This window comes from Phocoena sinus, chromosome X (assembly GCF_008692025.1).
Source record: "Phocoena sinus isolate mPhoSin1 chromosome X, mPhoSin1.pri, whole genome shotgun sequence".
NCBI lineage: Eukaryota > Metazoa > Chordata > Mammalia > Artiodactyla > Phocoenidae > Phocoena > Phocoena sinus.
In genome coordinates, this window is record NC_045784.1 from 54,723,703 (window position 1) to 54,749,647 (window position 25,945).

The 25,945-nt window shown below is 49.0% G+C and overlaps 1 protein-coding gene across 12 annotated transcripts; it reads right to left on the bottom strand.

Moving 5' to 3' along the window:
• Positions 1 to 4,130: 4,130 nt before the first annotated feature.
• LAS1L (LAS1 like ribosome biogenesis factor) lies at positions 4,131 to 23,828 on the bottom strand. 12 transcript variants are annotated; one of them, XM_032620219.1, is made up of 15 exons: positions 23,368 to 23,804; positions 22,485 to 22,610; positions 21,410 to 21,479; positions 20,496 to 20,577; positions 19,761 to 20,045; positions 19,431 to 19,477; positions 18,460 to 18,569; positions 16,632 to 16,717; positions 16,219 to 16,269; positions 15,665 to 15,871; positions 15,160 to 15,307; positions 9,543 to 10,084; positions 6,456 to 6,606; positions 5,030 to 5,133; positions 4,131 to 4,525 (listed from the first exon to the last, which is right to left on the bottom strand). In XM_032620219.1, the coding sequence occupies exons 1-15, from the start codon at positions 23,556 to 23,558 to the stop codon at positions 4,512 to 4,514; spliced, it is 2,214 nt and encodes a 737-aa protein (XP_032476110.1). In that variant the 5' UTR covers positions 23,559 to 23,804; the 3' UTR covers positions 4,131 to 4,511. The 12 variants fall into 12 exon arrangements, with proteins under 12 accessions (XP_032476110.1, XP_032476107.1, XP_032476114.1 ...); XM_032620216.1 differs by having other exon boundaries at positions 5,030 to 5,190; XM_032620222.1 differs by having other exon boundaries at positions 4,391 to 4,525; positions 5,030 to 5,093.
• Between the last annotated feature and the right edge of the window lie 2,117 nt (positions 23,829 to 25,945).

Sequence of the window (25,945 nt, forward strand, 5' to 3'; positions counted from 1 at the left end):
CCCTGAATAGCCTCAGGTCCACAGAGACATCATCTGCCGAGCCATAGCCAGAATATCAGAGCTAGAAGCAGCCTGGCACCCTACAGTTCACAGAGAAGTCACATGGGGAGTGCTCAGTTGCATGGACTCAATCAAGTTATAGGTATGAGAACTGAGGCTCCAAGAACTGAAGAGATTCAACCAAGGCTTAACAGGGAGTTAATGGCAAAGCCAGGACTGGAACCCCAGGCCTCATTGCTCTCAGGCCAGTGAGCCCTTTATCACAGTGGTATCTGCTCTTCCCTTAGGTCTCTCTGAAGCCTCATCCTTACCCCTGCACTCCTCCTCCCCTCCCCGACACAACAGGTCAGTCTCATTCTAAAGGCAGAGGTGGACACAGTGGCTGCAGGGGACCCCAGGCTAGGAGACTTCAGAAGGGGCTAGTATTCGTGAATCTTTTTTTCTTTTATCATCCTTCTTGGGACTAAGTGTGCTCATCTCTCCCCATCCTTTTCCTCTTCTGTCTGTTTACTCCTGCTGTCTCCTCTCACATTTCTCAGACATACATACAACAAATTCTTACTGAGTACCAAATAGGAGCTTGGCCTATACTGGACTAGGGAGAGACTGAAGAGGAGGAAACAGTTCCTGTCTTCTGGAACTTGCACTGCAGTGAGGGAATGAAACATGCTTAGAAAATAAATGAATTCCCTTTCTTAGAGGGCAGTGACAGTGTGAGGTTAGGGGAAGTGATAAGAATAATTAGAATTCTAAGAAGGGACAATTCAATGTCCAATGCTTCTCCCTAATCACAGGCAGAAAATCAATTAGTCTGACAATATCCCTCTCTAGCTTAACCTCTCTGGCCTCAGGACCTCCCATGTTCTTCGCTTAACCCATATTCCAATTATTCTGGACCCCTCACTGGTGCCCCAACATGCCATGGTCTTTCTTATAACCCTCCAGACTTTTACCTTCCTTCTACTCTTTTGACTAGTAAAGTCACCTCCTTATTAAGCTGTCCCACCTCCTTGTCCAGACATTGTTAGTCCTTTCCCCCGGGGGCCTTGCAGGCATCTTGAACAATACGTCTATTTTAGCACTTGCCACTCTGTTACAATCATGTTGGCATGCAGATCCCATACAAAACATGAAACTCCTTAGGGGCAGGAACCATATTCTTCATTACTAAGGAAATTAACTCCTATCAGAAGGGGTGTGTTGACTTTAAAAAAATACACAACCTGAGAGTTGCAAGTTAAGTTTTATCTGGGGCAAAATGAGGACTGAAGCCTGGGGAGACAGCGTTTCAGATAGCTCTGAGAAACTGCTCCGAGGAGGCAAGGGGAGGAGCCCGGATATAGAGGAGTTTGCAAAGAAGGGCAGGTAGTCAGGAACATCAAAAGATTACTGTTAATTAAAGAAAACCAGATAGCTCAAGTTAAGGAATTTAGCGCTTTTCTGTGTATGGGAAGATGCAAGAGTCTGGGCTCACTGAAATCATTCCTTTGATATGCACCTCAACCATCTGGGGCCAGTATCCTGTATTTTCACATCCTGAGTTTCCTCAGGGCTCACCACAGGGAGTGGCTGCAGTCTGATGGCTGCTAGATGTCAGGTATTCTTTTCAGCCCTGAGTTTCCTCAGGACTCACCAGCTCACGTTGGAGGGCTGCAATCGTTGATGACTGTGACATCCTTTGTTTATTGATAAGGCAGGAAATATTCCATTTATAAATATTCCATTCCACTTATATTCCATTTATCAGGTGACTCTCATTATTGTTGTTGAATAGCAATATAATCAGTGCTCCCTTCCCTTGACCCTGAACCCTGCTCCTCGGTTAAATGTGTGCAGTTCAAAGACTTTCTAATCAGTCTCTGGCCTCTAGTCAGAAGGAAAAGGTGCAAGGGCACTGGGCTAAGGTTGCTTCCTGGCCTGTCCTCCCCTATGCCCCCCTCCCTCACTTCCTACCCCCAGCCCCCGCCATCTAAAGCAGCCCTTCCCAGGGACCTGGCTTCACAAATCCCAGGTTTCAGGAGGACTCCAGCCAACAATAATGCTTGGTTCTTACTCTCCCTGGACCTGGACTAAAAATGGCTCTGATAGCCTACTTCTCATCTTTAGGTCAGTCTTTGAGGGCCAGGGGAGAGGTCTTTGTCCTAGGTTATATGGAGACCCAAGTCCTGAGTTCAAGGCCTGTGAACCCTGGCATGAATCCACACCACTCACACATACAAAGCATGAAAAGCTTTAGAAAGCAATTGCACATCTATTATCTTATTTGATCCTTACAAGCCCATGAGGCAAATATCCTCCTTCTACAGATCAAGAAACTGTGACATGATTTGCCCAAGGCTGTTCTCATTAAGTGGTGGAGCTTGCCTGGAATCTAGGTCTTTGGGTAGCTTTTTCCTCTATACCAGAGCATCTCAAACTTTAGTGTGCATCAGAATCATGTGAAGGGCTCGTTAAACCAGATTGCTGGCCGTCCTCAACATTTCTGATCCAGGCCAGGAGTGGGGTTCAATAATTTGCATGTCTAACAAGTACCCAGGTGATGCTGATATTACAAGAAACTCGTTCTACACCAAGCTGTTAACTTGTTCTGTGTCCTTAGGCAAATCCCTTCCCTTTTACTCTGCCTTAGTGTCTCAATGTATAAAATGAGGGGGCTAGACTAGAACTATGATTTCTAAACTATTTTTTTGGCAGCAAAGTCCACTTTGAAAAAATATCTTATATACAATACCAATACATACACAATAGATAAAAATCCAGGCTGCTTTAGAGAAGTGCTGGACAGAACCAAGAGCTTGCAGCACCCATCTCCCCACAGGGCAGATGCTGAGGCTATGTCCCAGAATACACATTTGCAAATCCCTTTAGATGTGGCCTAGATCCTCCTTGAGGGCTCCGTTAGATCTGACATTCCTGGATGCTAAGACTTAGCATTTGGCAGGAGAGGGAAGAGTTGGAGGGAAACTGACTTTGCATTAACCTGTGCAGGAGACTGCTTGGCCCATGCCTCGTGCTTGGGTCCACACAGGATAGGAAATTGTAACCTTTTCAGCTGTTGGGCTCATGGACCACTTTGATAATCTGATTAAACCTGTGAACTAGCTCTAGAAAAATGATTACATACACATACCCACAAAGATATTCAGGATATCTTTTAAGAGGTGTTGGGGACTCCCTAGAGTCTTAACTAGTTTAAACCCTTGACTGGGCTCTGGCAGGACACTTACACTCAATTCCTCCTTGGCATTTCATAGCATATGCCCTCTCCTTCCTTTCACCATTCCTTGGCTCAGCCGCTTCTAGAGCCAGCTTCTTGGCTGGAATGTGGCCTGGTTCTGTCCCTTGTTTCAGCTTGTCTGGGCCCAAACGGGCCCCACAGATGCCCACTCTCTCACCCAGTTATCACTTCCCCAAGTTGGGTTGGGAGATACTGTAGCCAATCTTAACCTCAGTCAGCCACCACCCTGGAAATATCATCCTGAGAAAAACAAACAACTTGTGTACACTGGGGCTTTCTTAAGACACTTAACAAAGGCATCAGGTTACCATAATTGGTGGACTTTGTCCTTTTTCACCCGGCAGAGGGCTCTGACAGGTGAGACATATTTTATTCATCCCTGTCTCTTGGCAGCTCAGGGCTGACAGGGTAAGTAAGGCACTCTGAGTGTCTGAAGGAGTTGGGTGACCATAGAAGAACTCTGGTTCAGTCCCTTAGACATTTTCTGTTCCAGTGCATACCACAGGGAAGTCCACTTCATCTTTTCCAGGCAAAAAGGTGACAAAGAAAGGTTTCTCTTTGACTTTCAACTGCTTTTTGGTGCCCAGTGAGGGCAGGCAGGTAAATGAGTCAGAAGCCTGCTGAATAGCAACAGGAAGACCTGGGTCTTCCAGCTGTCAGGGAGGTTCTGAGCAGATTCCCCTGATGCTGGCTGGGCTTTATGGCCAACAATGCCTCTTCTGGGGCCTGATGCTTCCTAGTGAGCTGGCCTCACACTACATTCCAATGAGGGGAGTGAAAATGGTTTGAGTCAGAAAAAAAGGCAAAAAAGGGGCAGTGGACCCAGATCCTGCTCTGTTATGATCCCACCTTTTCCGGAGCCCCCAGAATAAAGGAAGAAGCACACAATCCCTCATCTCACAAACACCAAAACAGTTGCCTGTTTATTGTTTTTCAAAACAAAAAACAAAATGAAACAAAGCAAAACAAAATAAAACATATTCAAAATCCTACTGTGATTTTGAATCCTACTGTGATTTTGAAAGCTGAGCTGATATGGCTGATGCAGGCTGTCTCCCAGCTTGTTTTATGGAGCATTAGGTGCACTGGCGGAGTGGGGGAGAGTGGGCTGTTGCCCCAGTAGCACTGGATGAACACCTGCACCAGGGCTGGCATCAGAAGAGCTGTAGGCCACTTTTGAGCCCATGCAGCTGGCCCTGGCTCCAGAGAAGGCCGTCCAAGTTGCCACTGTCATTGCTGCCATTGCTGCAGTTGCCACTGCCAATGCTGCAGCTCAGGCCCAGGGTGCTGCAAAGAGAGGGGAGAGGGGAGGTCAGTCAGAGAAGGAGGCAGCTTTAGGCTCTGGAGGGGCTAAGGGTGCTTGATGTGTGTGTCTATGGGAAGGGCCCACCCTCTTGCCTGGCTTTACAAAGAGACTGGAACACATCTGAGAAACCATTTCAAGATGGGCCCCAGGGGTGGCTCTGCCCTGCCCTCAGTTGAGGGAGGAGGGAGAAAAGGAGTGGAACTTTTCAAATGAAACTTTATATAGAACCCCAGTACATAAACCAGATTAAAGCAGAGCTAATTGGGTTGAGGTAGGAAAGGGAGACCCGCACCACCCTACCCCCAGGAAGGCATTAAAAGTGGCTGCCTTAATAGGCTTTCTTCTAAGGCCCTAGATCTTGGGCCTTAGATCCTAGAGGACCCTGGGCTGGATCCCTCCCACCCCAACAGCAGGTTAAGGGGCCCAAGGCCAGGCTTAGGCTGCATGGCTAGGCCCAGCTCCCATCTCAGGATTGCAGAACTGACCTAGGGAGAAGACTGCCCTCCTCTTCCCTGGCCCTGCTCGGAACACTCTTGCTTCCCCTGCTTCCTGCAGGTCAAAAGTTCTTCCAGGTAGATGAGGGTGACAGCTGAGAGCAAAGCCATCATCCTTCCTCTCAGGGAGATCCACGGTTACACTAATGCAGCTGAAAAAACCCTTAGAGATGATCTAGCCCCATCCCCTCCCATCACTCACCATCTCACAGACAAGGGAACTGAGGCTCAGAGATGAAAAGGGACTTGCTCAAGGCCACACAGCCAAGTCGGGGTGGAGCTGAGACAAGGAGCAGGGGCAGGCACGCTGGCTCCAGCTGAGGAAGTCTCCCTACTACAGGGGGTGTGGGACTGGGCCTCCTTCTGGATAAAACAGCTCTACCTGCCCACAATTCACCCTTGATACCTTGATGTTCATCAAGACAGCCCTACCCAAGGGAGAGGAGGTCTCTCTCTCAGACATGTGGGCCCCACTCGCAACTACAGACAACCTGGCTTCCCCCACTGCCTCCTATTCTCTCCAAGAGGCCTGCTGCCCCGGCTTACAGCAAAGAGTCCATGACACTGCCTTGGGCCTGGCCTGTTGCTGGGGTCCCTGGGTTCCATAGCCCTCTCTCTGAATGTCTAGAGGAAGAAGGGCTCATCTCCCATGAAGTGGGCAGGCAGCACAGGGACAGACTGTTTCAGGGGCCCACAGAGGTCTCTCTCTGGTACTCACAGGATTGTCCCAGTCACAATGGCCCCACATTCTGGAATGTACAGGCCCTCTGGACGGGCTCCTCTGTGTTACCAGCAGAGCCCCTCAGCAAGGGCTGCTTGGTTCCTGCCTCCCTGATGACCCAAGGGCTCCTACGCCTGTGATCCAGAGGTGAGTTTCGAGGGACAGCATGGAGCCGGGCATAGGCCTTGCTACCAAGATGCCTGGACAGTGCAGGGAGGCCTACTGATTACTCTGTGCACCTTTGGACAAATCTCTTCCCCTTTCTGGGCCTCAGTTTTCTCCTCAAGAACATGAAGAAGTTAATTAGAGCACCTGTTCTTGACTTTTTAGGAGTGGTGGATCCTTTAGAGAATCTGTTGAAAGCTATGGACCTCTCCCTTCCCAATACACACACACACACACACACACATACATACACATAAACACACACACACATGCATGCATGCACAAACCAGATGCAATCTGAGAGGGATGCCAAGCCAGTTCTGTGTGGCTGCCTCACTGGTCCCCCACACTAGGGGCTGGGACTCCTGGCAAGGGCCCAGCCAGGGACTGGAGCTTATATTTCACTCATTTAGGTCCTGACTGGGGACAGTTACCTCCCTCAACCACCCCACTCTATGTTCTTCCCTTCCTCCCTCCCTCCTGTGGGAGGCAGAGAAAGGGGTGAGAAATCCTGCTGCCATGGGCACTCACCCAGTCTTGCATGTTGGGGGTTCCAGCCGCTGGTCTAGCACAGGCTGGTCCAAAAGATACATGGTGTCATAATTCTCCAGCATAAGCTCTGATGGGTCCTCGGTCTGACCTGGCATTCGGCCTAAGGGGAAAGTGTCCCATCGTACATCTTCTGTGGAGCAAAATGAGGAGGCAAGAGAGGGCTGATGAGCTAGTTCTCATATGGGTGCACAAGCCCACCTACTCTGTCCATCCACCCACCTTACTTAGCCTGCTCAGCACAGGCTGTGTATCTTCATCCTCACTCCTCTCTGCATCATTTCTCATCATTTCTCCTCTCCACCTTAGCACTCCCTGTCCCTTCCATACTCCCCCATACACTCTTCATGGTCCTTCTATGTGTTCACATGCAGCACCCCCACCACAGCCACCCCCAACCCCCGCATACCATGCACACAACTATCACAACTGTAGACATTTTTGTTCCTCTCCACTCTTCTTCTCCCACTTCCCCAAACATGTCCCTACACAGATACAGATGACACCTTCTTCAGACCTGGCTGTATCACTGCCTCAATCGCTCACCCTCACCCCTATTTTCACACACGCATATATATATATATATATATCCTGGAGAGTCTGGATGCCCCTGAATTCCCACCACACCTCCTCCCCAAACTGAAAGATACCTCTGCATATCTGAATGACCTAGATATCCTATACATCTATGCACAACCACCCCCTCCCAACATGTTTGAGTGCCACATCATTTCTTAGTAGCCTTGCCTTGAGAGATATACATACAGGCCCACATACCACCTCAGGGTGAACACTCTCTCAGCAGTTATCATGCTCTCCCTGCCCCCTGCAAGGTCTTTTTGCCCCAGATATGCACACAAAGAACATCCCTTCTCTAGGGAAGGACTGTCTCATTGCATATCCCACCCCCTATAGATGCCTCAATATACATACATAAGCACACTGACCAAACCCTCCACTCAACAAATGTTTCCAGTTTTACTCCCTGCCTCTCATACTTCTCCTGCACAGGCACACAAACCAGAAATCTTAACGTCCCTGCATCTCCACATATGTGTATACACATACAGAGGAAGTAACAACAAGGGGGAGAGGGAAAGATTTCAATGCCCTAGGCCTTTCCACATTCACAACCCCTCCCCGCCCCTGCCATACTCCACTTTGGAATGGACCATGTCAGGCACTCCCTACCCACTCTGTCCTATCACTTAAGTATCCTCCATACAGTATTATATTAAATCCCTTCCCCATCCTTACACTAGTGCATCCAGTGTTTTCAAGCGAAGCCTTCACTGGTGAGCTCCTCCAAGTAGATCCAGTTTCTGGCCTCCTGCATCTCCCTGGTACCCAAAGAATTCTCCCTGTCATTACGCCCCTGGCATTCTGGAAAGTATCAACCCTGGACTAGAGTTTTATGTTACCCAAAGAACCCCCGCAGGAAGGGCTGTACCTCTGCTTGCCCATCTCCCCATCCCTGGCTCTCTTACACGAAGGAAGTTGTGACTTTTAACACCCTGCATTGCCCTATGCATACAAAGACACCTTTGTACACAGGGACCATTCCCCCATGTCTGTCACTGACCTGACCATCCTCCCTACTCCCAACCCTGTCTACATCACTGCCCTTGGCTCTCTAGCCTGATACCTTTGTACATGTCCCCTCAGTGATAGCATAGACCACATAGGCCATCTCAACATGGCTGTTTCACTGCCTGTTTTCAGGCCTTTCCATATCCCCCCCACCTCTTATTGTTTCCACTTCTCTCCCTCATACAGATGCCTCCTGGTCCTCATAGGTCTTAGCAACCCTGCCTCCTCTTCCAAAAACATATATGACCATGTGTGCATGTATGCACAGATGCACATACAGCCCACTTCACACTTTCTCTTTTCACAACCCCTACTCTCTTTCTCTCTCTCTCTCTCTCTCTCTCTCTCTCTCACACACACACACACACACACACACACACACACACACAATTCTGCCTGAGTCACTGCCCCTCCCTTTGAATATTTACAAACACAGCCCTCCTTGCTCTAAGAGATTTCTCTGTTGCTGTGCCTTGGTTTGTCCAGCACATGCAAGCACATACCCATTCACATTCACACACACACACATAAATATGTTCCCCCATCTGTAGCACTCAGGGCCTTTATGTCCCAGCCCTTCCACACACACGTCCATAAGGGCAAAGACTTCACTTTCCCCCTAAGCTCTTTCACTGCTTCCCCTTTCTCTCCCTATTGTTCTCCACCATGCCTACCCCACAGCATACCCAGTCCCAGCCCCAGGCTCCATCACATGGGCTGTGCCCCATGTCTACCCCTGCCTCCAGCATGTACACATACACACATGCCCATGTGCACAAGTCAGACTGTTCATTCCTGCGGAGTCCCCCTGCCTTAAGGTTCCTGCTCCCCAACCCAAATGAGGGCATTCAAAAAACCACCCTCAGGAGCTGACTCATGTTCCCCCACCTACCATTCAACCCCCTGCTCCCTCCTGGCTTTGTCTCACTAACTCGTATACTCACCAAAAAACTGCACTGCTCCTTATTCTCCCCCTTCTGATCTCATTTCCACTTCCACTGACTGAATACCCTTGGGTTCCTTCTTTCTCATACACACAGCAAAATCCTGTCCTATCACCAACCAGCCTCCAAGTGTCCATACACATTCACATATACACAGAAAGCACTATTCTTTGGCTCCTTGCCCTGATCACTGCACATGAAAAACACACGCAGAATCATACATATATCAACCACCTAACTCTAGCCTTCTGTGTTTTGCTGCCCAGTGCCCACATCCACACCAACCTCTCTGAATGTGCTCTCTGCATGAGGCAGCTGGCAGCATGACAGTGCTAAGGTCCCTGGTGCTCACATGCTCCATCTTAAGGGGGAGGGAAACCAGATGTCATCCACACACCAGGCTGTCTCCCAGGCTTGCCTCATGCTGGCTACCTCCTGCTACTTTCCATCCTTTCTCTAGGGTGAAGGGAAGCCTCAAGAGCCAGCCAGAGAGGGAAGATAGATGTGGGGAGAAAGTGGATATCAGGCTTCTTACCTGAGCTAACTTGCCATGTAGAGCCCTCCAAAGCTCCTCTTTTCTGGGCCAGGAGCCTGGCATTCTCAGCAGTGGGGGACTCTTCCTCCATAGAGAAAGGCCCCACTTCCATCCTGTCTTCCTCCTCCTCATCTTCGCCGTCGTCGTCATCATCGTCGTCGTCGTCATCGTCGTCATCATCATCACCTTCCTCCTCCTCCTCCCACTTCTGGGCATCATTTTCCTCTTCCTCCTCCTCTCCCTCCTCCTCTTCCATCTGGTCTTCCAAGGCCTCTTGCTTCTTCTTCTCATCTTCCTTGGCATCATTAAGGCTGCCCTGTTCCTCCTGTTGCTGGGCTTCTCCTTCAGGTCCAGAGCTCGAGCCAGCTGGTTTGAGGCTCCAGTACAGGCTGTCCAGTGTGTATGGAGACTTCCCAATAGGGGAAGCCTCTGAGCCCTCCTGCACCAGGTTGTTTTCTCCACTCTGGGTATAAATGGAACAAATGTGCAGCAGCTTCTCCTGCTCCTCATCTGGCAGGACCTGCCCCATGGCTTTGAAGATGCTGAGCAGAGGGACGGAGTAAGAAAGATTCAAAATCTCAAGTCATTTTATATCCCAAAACTCCAGTTTCAATTTGGTCTCTGAGCTTCCAGACCTGCCTCTGAAAGGCAGTGCAGTAGAGCAGACAAAACACAGATACAACAGGACCATGGACACTGAACGAGCTCTGTAATTCATCTCTGTGGCTCACTTCCACTCTCAGTAAAATGAGGACAATAATGGCACCTAACTTAGAGAGTTGTTGAAAGGAGTAAATAAGATAGCTCACACAGAATGCCTGGCACAGTGCCTGGCACATAGTAAGCAATCAATAAATGAGAGCTATTAATCTGTACTGAAATGCTATGTAAATACACAAACTAGCCAACAGGCCTGCAGGGCTGGACATGAGAATAGATCCCTCTCTTTAGCCGAGCAATGTATCCTGAGCTCCAAAGATATGCCTGGAAGTGTGCTGTGCTCCTTCTGCATGGAACACAAAGTGTGATCCCTTTTGGGGGACAACTACAGCCCAGCCTGGAATGGAGGAAAAGAACAAAAAAAAGCAGCAGCTGACAAGACAAAGCAGAATGTGGGCGGGAGGCCAGATGAGCACTGCAGACCTGGGCACTACAGGAGCTGGGGGGAGGCAGAGAGCACAAGGAGGGCAGGAGAGATCAAGGGAAGGCTTTGTGCAGAGACAAGAGTGAGCACACCGGGCTGTGTGCATGCCGTGAGAGTAGCCTGGCTCGAGCGGAAGGGCTGTGCTGAGCAGCTGTGGGAGCAAGAGAAGCCTGCAAAGGTTAAGTGTGTGTGTGTTGGGTGGAGGGGGTCATCTGACGTGTTTGAGCACAGGTGAAGGCTGCATTTCTGAAGATCACCATGGTGACCATGTGGAGGATGGCCTGGGTGGGGCAACCTGGAGTCAGGGAGAACAGGGAGAGTCGGTGAGGGCTGACCTAGGGCACTGGCAGCAGCGATGGGAGGGAGAGAAGCTATGAAGGACAGATAGACAGAGAGCAGGGCTTGGTGATCAGATGGTAGGGGGGAAGGCAGAGGGGAGTTAAAGATGACGACATCGTGCATACAAAGGACGGCGCTAACAGCAAAACCACCAACAAACACAGAGCGGTTGGGAAGGAGAGCTCCTGGGGAGGAAGAGGGTGAGTACCCCTTGCAGAGCCTCACATAGAACTGGGCACCCAGCAGGTACCTGGTCACCGCTGGAGGCATGGTAGGATGGACAGATGGATAGTTTCCTTCTAAGTGTATTGAGTTTGAATTGTGGGTTGTTCACAGAAGGAAGGGCCATGTGCTCAGCAGGCTGTTTTCTCTCTGGGCCCCATAGGCAGACCGGACACATAGGTGTGGCTGCTGGTCACTGGCTGCTGGGGGTAGGGCTGGGAGCTAGTGACTCCACTGGGAGACCCTCTCTGCAGGGCTAATTTCACATTCCAAGATGGCACTGGCTCAAGCTGAATTGATATTGGCTGGCTGGGGGAAGCTCTCAAAAAGCTTCCAGCCTTACTACTAAGAGGAAAAGCCAGAGAGAAACTCTTTTCCCTCTCACTGTGGTCCATTTGTAGGATTAATAATAAATATTCCCAGGCACTTTATATTGGCAAGATGCCATATTACCACTGTTTATTATTATTACACACCCACTCTCTCAAGCTGTCTAGTCTGACCACTGAGGTACAGGGGTGATATGAATCTTAAAATCCATCTCCTTCCTCGGGTATGCCTGGTCACAGCTAGGGACTGAGAAGGTCACAGGTCAGGCTGGTGGAAAGAAGGTGGACTTTGGACTCATAAGCCCTGGGCCCAAATCCCTGTCCCACCACCAACAAATTGCATGACTTTTGGATAAGTCACTTCACACTATTCAGAACCTTGGTGTCTTTCTTATCTGTCAAATAAAAGTATATAATATCTCCACCTCCAAAGACTGCTGTGTCAAGTTAAATGAAAATGCTTCTACAAACACAGCACCATGTCCGACACTTAATTGCCAGTGGTATCTTTTATTTTCCTGTGGGGAAAAGAAAAGTCATGTTCTGTATGTGCAATCTAATGGAACACTGTAGAAAGAGCACAGGAGTAAGGACAGTATATCTGGAATCTGGTTTCTGGCCCCAGCTCTGACTTGCAGACTTGTTACTGACTTGCAGCCTAATACCTGGGGAAATCCCATTTCCCAATCTGTGTAACAGGATGATTAGGACTAGATTCACTAATTATCTGCGAAAGGCAGGATCTGTGCACAAGAAATCGTACCCAAGTGAGCCGCTGTTACTGCTGGCATGTGTCGCATCCCGCTGGTATGCTTGGGTTGGGAGAAGATCTCTGTGGTCCAGACTTCTCCAAGACCAGCAGCTTCCACTCTGTAGGCACTTAGGATTGGAAAGTACCTTGAAGGCCACTTATCCAACCTCTCCATGCTGCTCTTTTCATTCCCTCCCCCCATTACATACATATGCCATATTCCTTCAGAATTTTGAAATTTCCTTTATTCTTTCTCTTGCTGGAATTGCTCAAATGCCTCTAGGATTTTTTGGTTCTCCTCCCAGTTACCCACCCATCCATATCACTTCCAGTCTAGAGCATACACATCTGGAGATTTGGCTGTTTGGTTCAGTCTCATCTCCTGGAGGTCTTAAACTGGCTATCTTTTGTCAACAAGGCTACTTTTTTCTCTTATAAGTTACTTATAAGATACAACTGTGCCCCAAATGTCATTAGGGTTCAAGAAAGACTTTCTGACTCCATGGGAAAGATCAGGGGACTAAGACGGTCTTAGCATCCAGACTCCCACTTCATTTATTCCTCAAGCATGGAGTCAGCTCCCACCAAAGACAGCACTGCTGGCAATGAGACAGCAGAGTACAGTTCAGTTCAGCATTTACTGAGGTTTATTTGGGGCCTGGACTTGCATGGCGTGCTGGGGCACAGATGGCTAATGCAGAACCCTTGTCCTTGAAAAGCTTAGTCTGATAGAGGGAAGGAGACACTAGGGGAAATAGACACGGCAAGACAGAATCTCAGATTTGAGAAGTACTTGAGAGAATCAACATGACACAGTAGATAGTACTGCCACCAAGTGAGATAGGGAGCAGAGGACGAAGTTCACTTTGGGGCTGGGGTGGGGAGTAAGATGACCCATGCTCTTTTGGTCACAGTAAGGTGACTGGAGGCCATCTAAGGGGAGATATCTGGCATGCGGTCAAATACAGGAGGTTGAATCTTAGGGGAAAGGCCTGAGCTAGATAAAGAGATTTGAGCTTTGGTACTTTACTGGAACTAGGAAAAAAGCACAGGCATTTGAAGGAGGGAGTGGTAAACAGCATCAATGCGGCAGACAGGCAACGGACAAGGGCCCACTGGATTTGGTAATTAGGTCAAAGCAGCTCTGGGGATGAATGCCAAATTGCAGTAGCTTGAGGAGTAAGAAGGTAGTGAGGAAATTGAGACTGCTGAGTATAGACTACTCTTTTGAGATGTTTTGATAGGAAAGGAAGGAGTGATAAGCTAGTGATAACCCAACAGAGGGATGCAGGGTCAAAGGAGACTTTGCTTGTGTTGTTGTTGTTGTTTGGTTTAAAGATAAGAAAAACTCAGGCACTGTTCACAGGTTGAAGAGTAAGAGCCAGTAGAGCAAAGGAGGGGCTGGGTTGAGGCCCCAGTGATGCTAGCAGAGAGCACAGGTGGAGAGAAGGCTTTGAGGTTGGGCAAGGCCACCTCATACTGAGACTGGCGACAATGTTCAGTTCACGAGGGCTGGACCTCAGGTCGAGGGGGCCCTGCTGGAGGCCTCCATGTGCTTGAGGAAGCTAGGGTGAAATGGGAGGGGGGGTGGGGCTTGAGATGAGTGGTTAGGTTTTCAGAACAGTCAGGAAACAGGAGAGAAAGTGGGCAGAAAACAAGTAAAAGTTCAGACAAGCAGAACTGAGGCCTGGCTTGAGATTAAAAATCATACCTCTGCAGTGGCAGCAATCTGCAGGGCTATGTGGTTTTCTCCAGCAGAGCTCAGCTACCCGGGCTGAGGAGTGGGAGAAGCAGAGTGGGGAGGATCACTCCTAGCTCGGGGGTTTGCAAGTCAGACACGCCAAGGGATGGGCAGAGCTGAGGATGCTGATGATGGGTGGCTGAAGTGATCAACCACAGATAGGATTGAGGGGAAGCAAAATTGAGGTGGGTAAGAAATGGAGGGATGGAGGTCTGGAGGCAGGCAAAGAGCAGATGTTGTGGGATGCGAGGGTGAGAACTGGTAGGACAACAGGTGGTGGTCACCGAGTGGGATGCTGGGATGTAAACTTTCAGAGGTGGAATAGCTCTGAGTGATGGAAATGGGTTGCTGAGTGTAGTGGAGAATGAAGGTCACTGGAGGTGAGGAGCTGCAGTGTCAGATGGGTCACTCAAATGAAACAGATATCATTCAAGAAAGCAGGAAGAGAATTGGGTGCTAAAGCCTTCCATGAGTATGAGGGAAGTGGCTCAGGGTCAGGAAATGACAGAAAAAAAAGGGAGACAACCACAGGTATTTACAGGAACCAGTGCAATATTCAGTTTGACCACAGCGCCCAGAGTAGACTGGGTAAAGGGGAATCACAGGAGGTATGGTTATCATGATAGGTTGGGGCAGAATCAGAAAGATCTTTGAATGTCAGGCTAAGAAGCCTAGACCTCATTAGGAAGGCAGTAAGGAGCCACTGAAGGTAGTTAAGCACCTATGAGAGGTATATTTTGGGAAGATAATAGAGACAGCACTGGGCATAAAGTCAGAAGAATGGGTTCAATAATAAACAGCAGCTACCATTTATTGTGCACTTACTCTGTACAGGCCACTGTGCTAACCACTCTAGGGGTGTTGCCTTGTCCATTTTCATACTGGACTCAGTTCAGTCACATCTTAAGCTCTGTGATCTTAGGCAAGAATACCCTACCCTCTCTGGGACTCAATTCTCTCATCTGTTAGTAGGACGGCGACAGGACTAGATGTCCTTGCAAGGGCTCGTCCAACTGTGCCATTCTAGGGCTGTGTGGCCCTGAGGCCTGCAGGGTCTCACCCTCTTACCGGATGGAATTCAAGAGACTTACAGCTGAAGGAGTTGGGGGCTGGCCCAGCAAGGTGAACCCAAGCAGGACTCAACCACCTGGGGCCAGTCAAGGGAGGCAGAGCAGTTGAATAGCCTCCAGTTCTTCCTCGCTTCCCACTGGCTTGCAGAAAACCGGCGGGCGTTCCGTCCTGAGAGAGAAGAGAGGGCCTGAGGAGAAGGAACTAGAAAGCCCACCCACCCAATCTTGCACCTCGAAAAGCTTGGCTCTGCCCATCCCTGTCTCCCCAGACTCCGACTCCCCATTCTATACCTCCCAATTGCTCAAAGTATTCAGGACCCTTTGCCCCAGTCCAGTTTACTTGGTTCTGAGAAGAAAAATGTGAAGGGAGATTTGTCCACTGCTGCTGTGGGGCCCTCTTGGGCAGATCTAAACCTTTCACAAGGGATGTGTCCTCCTGGTGCTATTCAGTCGAGAGCTGAGCACAGTGGCAGATGCTCTTGCCTGGGCTGCATTAGGCCCTGGAGCTAGGGCTAGTCTCCCTCACCAGTTTTGGTGTTAGCCACGATCAGTTCAATGGTCCATCTGAGGATGTAGGTGGGCCGGATCCCAGTGTCCCCCAAGGCTGGCAGCTCAGAGAGCATCCTTTCCAGCAGGGCCTGTGTGAAGGTCTGGGAGTGGAGGCCCCTGAGCAGGGGCTGCCAGAATTGAGAGAACGGCCTTGGCACCAGGACGTCATTCAAGTCCACATTTTCTGGTTTGTGAGAAACACCCATTGACAGGAAAAGGGGAGGCAGGGAGGGAGAGAGAAGGGGGGAGGGAGGGAAGAAGGAGAGGAGAGAAGAGGGCGAGAAAGGGAAAGAGGGAGAGAAAGGGAAAGAGGGAGAGAGAGAAGGAAGGGAGGAAGAGAAGGAGAGAGAGGGAGAAGAAGAGGGGGCCCCACCAACAATAACAGAGTTGCCACCGCAGAACAGGAGGAAAGAGGAAAGTAGAAGAGCGGGGAGAGAAACCAGTTAGTATCTGGTAAACAACAACTGACTCAAAATAGAATATAAAAGAAAAAGAGCTCTGGTTCTAGCTTCGGCTTTGTCAATAACTCACTGTGTGACTTTGGGTCAGTACCTTCCCCTCTCTGGACCTCAGTCTGCCCATCTGTAACATGAGGATGTTGGACTAGATGACCTCACAAGGCCCTTCCAGTTCTGCTGTTCTAGCTCTCTACCAAGTGGCTAGATCACAATTAACATAGCACAATAATGGCATTAAGACCCCCACCCCCACCCCAGCCCACCCCAGCCCACCTCACCCCACCCAATTCCAGGCCACCTAAGGGTAGCCCAACAACTACTTATCAGTGGGGCTACATGTTCTGCTCAGCCAAGAGGGCTTCCAGTAGCTATGGAACAGCAGTAAACAACCCTTACCTCCCAGTCCAGGGCCACCCAGCCCACCCCTGGTGTTCTTGCCCAGGATACACTGTACCCTAAGGCTGCATCGAGCCTCCAGAACCCTACCTTCATAGTCTAACTGCAAAGCTGCCAACTGTTCAAATGTGGGGATGAGAAAGCCGTCATCCAGAAAAGCATCTAGCAGAGCCTCCCTGGAGCAAGAGGACACTAAATTAAGTAAAATGCAACAGGCAGAAGACCCTCTTCTACTCCCCTACCCACTCCCAAGGCAGCTAATGCCTTTGACTCAAATGGCCAAACCAGCATGGGGGAAAAGGAAGGCAGATGACAGTTGGTTCTCAGGCCTCAGCCTCCCTGAGTCAGGGGCTGAGCCAAAGACTGGGATCTGTGGGTTTTGAACAAGCATTTACCAAGCACAGGCAAATCTAAGGCCCATAACAAGGGCAGTAGTGGCTTAACAAGTCCAAAAGCACAGATGAAGAAAAGTCCCAGGCCCACAAAGGAGTTAAATGCCTGAGGTTATAGGGTCAAGGGCTTTTAGACTTTAGTTCCTGCTTAGTCTTTGTTTCCCTTGACAGTCCTCCAGTCTCCTACCCCTCCCCTTCTCCCTGGTTACCCTCTTTCAGATCTTACAAGCAGAAACTTTGGGGACTCAATTGCTGGGCCAAATATTATATTATCCTCATTCCTAAGGACCCCAAGAACCCAGAACTAAGATACAGAGGTTAAAAGTATAAGCTATAGGGGTAATCTCTCATCCCCATCTAGCTTAAACCAAAACCAGCAACATCCAGCTGTCTCCTCCAGAGCTAGCAGTTCCCTAAGAGAGGCTCTCCTAGCTGACTGGGCTGAGGGGGAACAAGAGCTCCCAAGGTGTCTCAATGTCTGGAGGGTTGTCATGCTCAGATCCCTCCCTCTACCAGGCTCAAGGAGGAAAGAGTTGTCCTTCCGTCCATCTCCCATCTCCTCAGGTAAGTATGCAGGAAGAGCACTTAAAACAGTCAGCCAGTTGCCTGCTCAGCATGACCAGGCAGACACTACTGTATAGCACAAGGATAGTTTTCCAAGCTACGGAGGGGGCCACCACTCACCCCTTTACTGAAGGGTACAGCTAAGAAGCCTAGGCTGGGCAGACACTGATAAAACACCTTTGGAACTACTGGTATCCCGGGAATAAAGAAGACGCCAGGGACAATCCTAACCTGCACTGCAGGCTCCCCACCCAGGCCCACTCTGCCACATATACCACCTTCCTATACTCTCTGCTCCATCCCAGATTCTTTCCAACCTCTTCCCAAAGCCCCTTCCAGCTGAATGTAGGTAGCAAGCCCCAAAGAGCCAGGGAGGAAAGGAATGGATAGACACTGTCTGCTCTGACTGAACTGAGTACTACTTTGAGGGGAAAATAAGGCTCATGGCCATACTGGGTGGGTCAGTGGGGACTTAGTCTTTGGAGGATCCAGGCCCTGGGAAGGCCCCTCCTCTCTCTCCTCAACCACAATTATCCAGGGGATGTTGATCCTCTCTAATAGCAGTTCAAAAGAGGCCAGCAGTGCCTACCATATATCTTTTACCTCAAACTCAGACAAGAGATCGGCAGTGAAAAAGCAAAAGGTTAACGGCTTTTCCTAGTTGCCAAGAGCTCCACATACCACTGGACAAACAGGAACAAAGCTGGCCAGGGGATGGATGACAGTAGACATTCCTGACTCTGGCCATTTCAGTTACTCAGAGTAGGCAAACCCCACCTGGTAGCTGGCAGGGTTTGGGGAAGAGGATCATGTGAAATGCAAGGTCACCCGTGGTGGGTCAAGATTATCCCTGGGATTTCCTACAGCAGAGGTTGGCAAGCTGGGATATGAAAACCAATTTCAGTGAGGCTGCTACGCTCTACCCTAGAGAGTAGGCAGCCCCTGATTACCTAGTTACACACCTGTTCTCCCATGTAATGCCCTTGAGCTCTGCCAGGATGCATTCTACAGGTGGGGACAGGTTATTCCACGCCTTAATGGCCTGAGGTAAATACCTAAATTTCTCCAGCACCTGCCAGCAAAGAGGGTCCCATCAGAAGGCTGGTTCAGCCAGGTAACACCCCCCCATCCCTCCAGGATTCCTTCTCATAGGACCTCTCAGCATGTCCCTTCAGGGGATACGGCAGGGTATGCAGAGGTGAGCCCACAATGTCCCTATTGGTCCTGCAACTAAAAATATCCTGACCCTCAAACTCCAGACTTTCTCTTCCTCCTCCCTCCCCACCCTCCAAATTCCCTTGTTATTGTGGCTGTCAATAACCAGATAATCCAATACATAGATATCCAATGGGGGCATATGGTTGGAGTTGGGCAGAGACCCTTGGACCAAGGGGTGAAAGGAAGCAATGGGTTATGGAAGAAAGTGAATCAGGAGACTCAGGTTCTTGTCCTGGTTCTATCACTAACTGCATATGTGACATTGGGCCAGTCATTTCACTCATCCATGGCTTCAATTTCTTCATCTGTGAAAAGGAAGGGTTGAGGTGAATAGTTTCTAAGCTTACCTCCCTTCCTGCTAAAACAGCACCCCTCAAGCTCACCTGATCTAGGAAGGTTCCTGGACGCCATCTGCTGATCAGCTGCAGTACCACAGGTCTAAGCAACCACCTAAGCCCTGTTGTTCCCTACCACCCAGTGGGACCGATTATCCACAAACTTCCAGTGATGTGGAGGATCAGCCAACTGGACTCTGCTCCTCTTGTCTCCTTCCTACTTCCCCTCTCTCTCTTTCCAAGAAGAGTTTTGGAAGAGCTTTCCAAGCTTTGCCACTTTTCTTTAAATTTCATTCTCAAGACTTCTTTCAGGTAGCTGGCAAGGGGGAAGAAATGGCTGGGGCAGATGAAAACAGGCCAAGTCAAGGGCACTTTCTTACCTTAAACTGCTCCTCTTCATAGGATACCAGCAGTTCTCGGGCTCTTTCTGAAAACAGAATAGGGAAACAGATAGAGCAGCCAGCCCTGTGCCTTGCTCCTGATGGAATTTTGAGCCCTCTCACCTCATTTCTTGAGTTGTAAATTGGGAACTAGAATTCTTGGCTCTTCTGCCTCACGGGGCTCAAGGAAGATGATTTGTGACAGTAATTTTTTTAAGCTAAGCCTCACCACAACCCCAGAGGAAATACTGAGCCAGGGAAATAACCAGAGTCAACCTAAGTCCGAGTCTTCCAAGCTCATGGGCCCCTTTCTGTATCAAGGACACCTACCATACAACTCTTTATGTCTCACAGCCTTTTGCCAATGTGGATCAACCTCTTTGTTGCCTTCACTGTTTCCATCAGCCTTAACATCCAGCTCTGCACCTTTCTCCTCATCCTTAGGCTCTGGTTTCTGTTCTGTGACGTCATCAACGACAATGTTCTTATCTTCCTCTTGGTCTTCTTCATCTGTCTCTTCCCTGTCCTCCTCCAACTCCCAGGTCTCTCTTAGGCTGTTCTCCAGTTGGCGGCACCAGTAGGTCTTCTGGAGCCAATCCAGGACAAAGTAACAGCCTAAAGGAGGGGAGGAAGGAAGGCAGCGCCATAGTAACAGCACAGGCAAGCAGCTCCTAGCAGGCCTCCAGCTTCATCTTGCAAACATTATGGGGAGGCCCCAGGTAAGAGGCTTGGCTCCAAGGAGGCACAAATCTCAAATATCTAGAAGCAGCCCCTCTTGCTCTGGGTTATCCCCCAGTTCTTTGCTTCCTCCCACTCACCAGCACATTTCCTAGAAAAAATCTATACCAGACTTGAAGATGGGATGCCAAAAACGGCACGGGGCTAGCAAGTGGGAGAACAGAGACCCCTTAAAAGTTTGTGTCCAAGGCAAATGCCTCACTCACCTCACCCTAGTCTCAGCTCTGACCCCAAGTGAAGACCCTCCTCCCTCTCTCTCCCCCCACAGTGCCACCTAGCCCAGGCCTCTGGGCTTAACTGTGATAGGTATACTCCCTGGGGACTCACCCCTGCGGCAGTCATTTATATGGGGCATTTTCTTGTGGGTCAACTCATGGCGAAGTTCAACAATCCAATCTGGAATGTTCACCTGATTGTGGGGGAGGGTGTGAGTGCAGAAATTAGAAAATATTAAAGCAGAAAGGGCCACAGAGATGAATTAACCTGGCTTCTCCCCATTTTACAGATAGAGAAACTGAGCTCCTGAGAGGAGGTTCCGTTCTTAGTGGCAGAGCCAAGATCAGGAACCAGGTCTCCTGATTCTCTTTACGCTCTGTGGAAGTGATCTTGAAAATCAGAAGACACTCGCCTCCCCCAACCACCAACTACCCTCCTCCAATGAAGAGATTCCTGTGAATGAGCATTAACAATCACCTTCTTCAGCCTCCCTCTGCCCTTGTCTGTACCAGTTGCTCTCCCAGGGTACCCTTTACTCTCCCCTCTCTTCCTCCCTTCCTCCTTCTCTCCCAGATCTCCTCCAGGAAGCTTCTCTTGATGGCTGAGAACCTGTCTGCCATCTGGGTCTCTACACACCTCCCATACTCACTCAAGGCGGCAATGTCTTGCATTTTCACCCTGCTTGGCTGAGTTTGTCTCCTCCTTCAGACTGTCAACAACCAGAGGGCAGGTACTTTAACTGCCACCTCTTTCCTGTCCCCACTCAGGGGTGCATTGGGGTGCTTCAGCTTCACCTGGGCCACTCCCAGCAAGCTGGGCAGGCCAAGCCCACTGAAGATAGCAGCCATGAGCAAGGGAGCAAGTCTGCTTCTTTCAAGCTGGAAGCTGAGGCTCTGGGGTTCTTGCTGGGCTTGGCTGACAGTGATGGGATGAGCTAGTCTGACTGTACCCACATCACCCCATGCCCCATTTAGTGAGTCCTCCTGAGAAGAGAGAATTTAGCAAGTCCACTTTATCATACACACCTCCTGAGCCAGGAACTTGAGAGGGAGCTTGGCAAACTTTGTTTTCCTCTCCGAGATAAGGTTCACAAACCTGAGTTTGGGGGAGAAATAAGTGGCATAGCCCAAGTAACTGTTTTATTCAAACCAGTGGGGCTTTAAAACACCTTGCTGAGTTACTGTCACCTTGCATTTCCACAACCTTTCCAATGACTGTTCTGTCCTGTTCTTATGGTTGGTGTCAGCCAGAGCAGGAATGATTCCATCCAGTCTAACATTTACTGAGACTCTGCCCTGTACTGAAGCCATACAAATGAATAAGACACTGCTCTGGCCTTGAAGAGTTCAGTCTAGGATAAATAATCATGACATAATATAAAATATTATGCTAGAACATAATATGTTATAAATGCTACAACAAAGGACTACATCAAATGATATGGGGAGCACAGCTAAACAATGGAGAAGGTAAGAAGAGCTAGGGAGGACCACAAGGCAGACAAGGCAAACAGTATGAGCTAAGCAAAGACTCTGACAGATGAGAAAACTCAGAGGCAACCTTTTTCCTGATGTACATGATACAGCTAGAACCACTCTGAGTCACTTTGTAAATCAGGAACTCCTGGCCCATGTCTCCATTTCCACAACTCAGTAACCTTTCAGTGTTCGTGGAGAGAATGGAAAAAAGGTGTAGGTAGGGGTAGGATTAGAAAATCCACATTAAATCATGGGCAAGGGCATTGAACCATGTAGAAAAGTTCCTCTGGGTTAAAGAGTAAAAGGGGGAAAGTAAATCAAACTGCCAAGGCTGGAAGAGACCCATAGAGACCACTTAGTCTGAACCACTCCCACCCAACATTCCAAAGAGAGGGAAAGAAAAACGGAAGAGAGAAGGCTCTCAGGAAAAAAGAGGAATGTGTGTTAACAGGGGGTACCAAAAGCTGACACATTAAGCAATCATAAGGTGACCCATACACAGGGACACACAAGGCTTTTTGCTTCAGGTAGAACCCAAAGCCAAACTTTGCTTATTATGTGCTAAGCCCACGCCCCCCCCTCAAAAAACCACCCCCCACACCCCTACCCATGTAGGTCTTACCTGACCAATGCCATGCCATAGAGCAGTCTAAGTTCATCAGTGCCCAAGCCACCAGTTACATCCATGAGCTTACAGCGTACCAGGTCAGCAGTAGAAGCCACTGCCAGGGGGAGTTCGTTGCCTAACCTAAAGGGCCACAGTCCAGCACCATCATAAAGGTCCTTTACACAGGCCCACCCTCCATCTCAGAACCTAGGTTGTAGGTTATTGCAATTATATACTGGCTCAAGTGTGTGGATAGACACAAATCAAGAAGCTGGGAAGAGGGAGGTTAATGTCCCTGGGATCCAATAGTACACAGGACATGAGAGGCTGGTTTAGGACATACAAGGGATATCTAACTGCTACACAGCCAATCAACAATTAAGTGTGGACACACTCCTTTCTTTCACCGTGAAACCCTCAACTCTTTCACCCAGAGAAGACCTTATTCTTGGAGGCATTAGCCCCTTGTCTGCTCCCAACTAAATCTTACCAACTGGACTGAAGCGCTCCATTCAAACATGCTTTTGCAGGCAAGCTCCCCCCACCCCCTTTCTATTTCGAATCAGAAATCCACCCTAGAGTGCTACTCCTTAAGACCAGGCTGGCTCAGCCACAGCGGTGCCCTCTCATCGGCACCCACCTCAAGATGAGAGAAGGTAAGGATCAAAGCTCACAGACTTGACAAAAGGGCTGTTGAGGCACACCCCGTTTCTTTCCGCAAAAGGGATTAGTGTACGAGCTTGGCTGCGAGCTTCCCCCGGGCACTTGTGAGACAAGCAATGCCCAAACTACGCGTAGTGGGGGGCCATTAAGCATTTAGGAGAAAACTGGGTAATAAGGCCTTACGGAAATTCTACAAAGGAAGAGGTGAAGTGCAGGGCTAAGCCTGCCGCCTTACCTGCTCCTCCACACGGTGATGCGGTTCAGCGCGTATCGCTGCAATTTATGGTCGTCAGAGAACAGATACACTGTCACCTGATCCCACTCGGCCCTACTGAGCCAGGCGACCACGATGCGCTGGGCCCAGAGTGGCGGCGACCCTTTCTCTTTGACGCACTTCCCGCACCACGCACTCCACACGCGATCCATCCCCTGGGGACTCAGGCCTGGCTCAATCCCGGATTACCACCAGACACCGGGCTCGTTGCCAGGCTTTGGGCCGCCGCACTCCGAACAGCCTCCAGCTCAACGTGCTACCCTCACTCCAAACCGCCGCCGCACCAGCAACCAATGGGAGAGTGTGACCCCGACGCAAGCCTGCCTCCCACCGTTAGCGCGGCAAATCGAAACGCGAGAGCTAGAGCTGACCAAACCACAAGTTGCGGGAACGGCCTCTCCGACCGGAAGTGTTCTTTCCTCAAAGCAATCGTACCAGCTGCAAGCATTCAGCCTCAAGGTTCCGCTAATTTCCTGGTTGCTAACGGGATTCTGTCCCAGACCCGGAGGGACACTTCTGGACTGCAGGAGGAATTTTAGTTTGCGCTCCCTGGCGGGCCGGGGAGGGATTGTGGGCGTCCAGTGTACTGGAAAAGCGCTTAATGTTTTCATTGCCATGAATCAATACCTGATCCAGTAAAACACTATGGACTCTAAAGCAAGACTGCAGAACAAATATCTAGTATCTAAATATCTAAAGTTGGGTTAAAAAAACTCTGCTGGGTTTCACATCTGTACAGTGAGGAGCTTAGACTGGGTGATCTCTAGGTTCTTTTCCATAGCTGAAAATTGTAGGATTTTACTCTGCCAGCATTCCACTGCTATGTTGGTTTCAACATCCACAAAGGTATACTTAGTTTTTCTGCACAATTTCTTGGGATTCTGGAGTTCTGGAGGGGAAAGCAATATTATGAAACCCTTCTGATTTTATGGGTTGGCTAAAATATGTTCAAGACTCTGTCCCAATCTTTCTCACAGAAGTTATTTTCCAATCTAACACATGAGAGAGAACTGTTGCTAACACTCTAACAGCATTGCTGGGAGTAACTCTTTTGCACTTTACATCAATAAATTCCAATCCATTCTCTATATGTGCTTCTTTCTCCAGCCATCTTCTCCTAAGATCTAGTCTGCCCATGGTTCTTGAATGATAGTTACTCTGTCCTGAGTAGCCATGCCAAACAGTAGGCCAGGTGTCTTCCAGAAACCAGATACCCTCTCCATGCTCAGGCTCTTAGCTGTGTGCAGGCAAAGACAGGGAGATGGCTTATATGACCCCTTAAGATTCAATCCAGTCAGAGAAGTTGCCAGGTCTGCAGGAATCATTCATGAACATTTTAGTTTAGAGGTTATTTTTGGATAGTACTTTTCAGGTAAAGGGCCCTATCCTTCCCCATTCCTTCCCTATGAATTTGAGGGTCTCCCTATTCCATGTGTTCCAAGAAAACTTGACAAAGCACATAACAAGAGTACCATGTCTAATATGTGGCAAATGAGGCCTGACACCTATTGAGAATTAGGAATTACTGGATCAAGTCTGTTAAGTAATGATAGCTTTGAGGAGGCCCTGCATTAATTTCCTGTGGATGCTATAACTAATTTCCACAAACTTGGTGGCTTAAAACAACAGAAATTATCTCACAGTTCTGGAAGTCAGAAGTCTAAAATCAGTACAGTTTGGCTAAAATCAGTACAGTTTGGCTGAAATCAAGGTGCTGGCAGGGCCAGAGTCCTGCTGGCTGCTCTAGGGGGAAATCCATTCCTTGTCTTTTCCAGCTTCTGGAGGCTACTGGCATTCCTTGGCTTATAGCCACATCATTTCAATCTTCAAAACCAGCATCTTCAAATGTCTCTCTGCTTTGTCTTCACTTCACCTTTTCTTGGTGTGTGTAAGATCTTCCTCTGCGTCCCTCTACTACATGTGATTGTATTTAGGGCCCATCTGGATAATGCAGGGTAATATCCCCATTTTAAGAACTTTAATTTAATTATATCTGCAATTAAATTTATTTTTAAAATTAATTTTACTGTATAAAATAGCATTCTTTTATTTATTTATTTTACCATATAAAGTAATGTTCACAGGTACCAGGGATTAGGATGTGGATGTTCTGCCGGTGGGGGGGGGGGGGGCGTTGCGATTCAGCCTACCACAGGCACTATGGAATCTATCCTAGCACATGCTCAAGAATCCTAGGAATCCCTAGACATTTGATGCTGCAGGACACCTCTAGATGTGCCAGTGGGCTTGAATTAAATGAGCACTCTCCAAGTCTAAGGCATTGCTTGTAAAATCTTAAAGTGGATCAAATTTGTCTTCAAGCTACTGCTTCCCCTTATATGTTTCACCATTTCCCTCCCTCTACCCACCCCCAATTTGTGCATCCCATTCACCTAAGACAGTCCTAAGGCCCCTTCTGAGCACCTGCCTGTAAGTAGATGCCCTTCAAATCTCCAGCTCTGATCCTAATCTTTCTCTGTAGCTCCAGACCCATTTAATAATTGCACTCAATATCAGCCTGTCCAAAACTAAAATATTT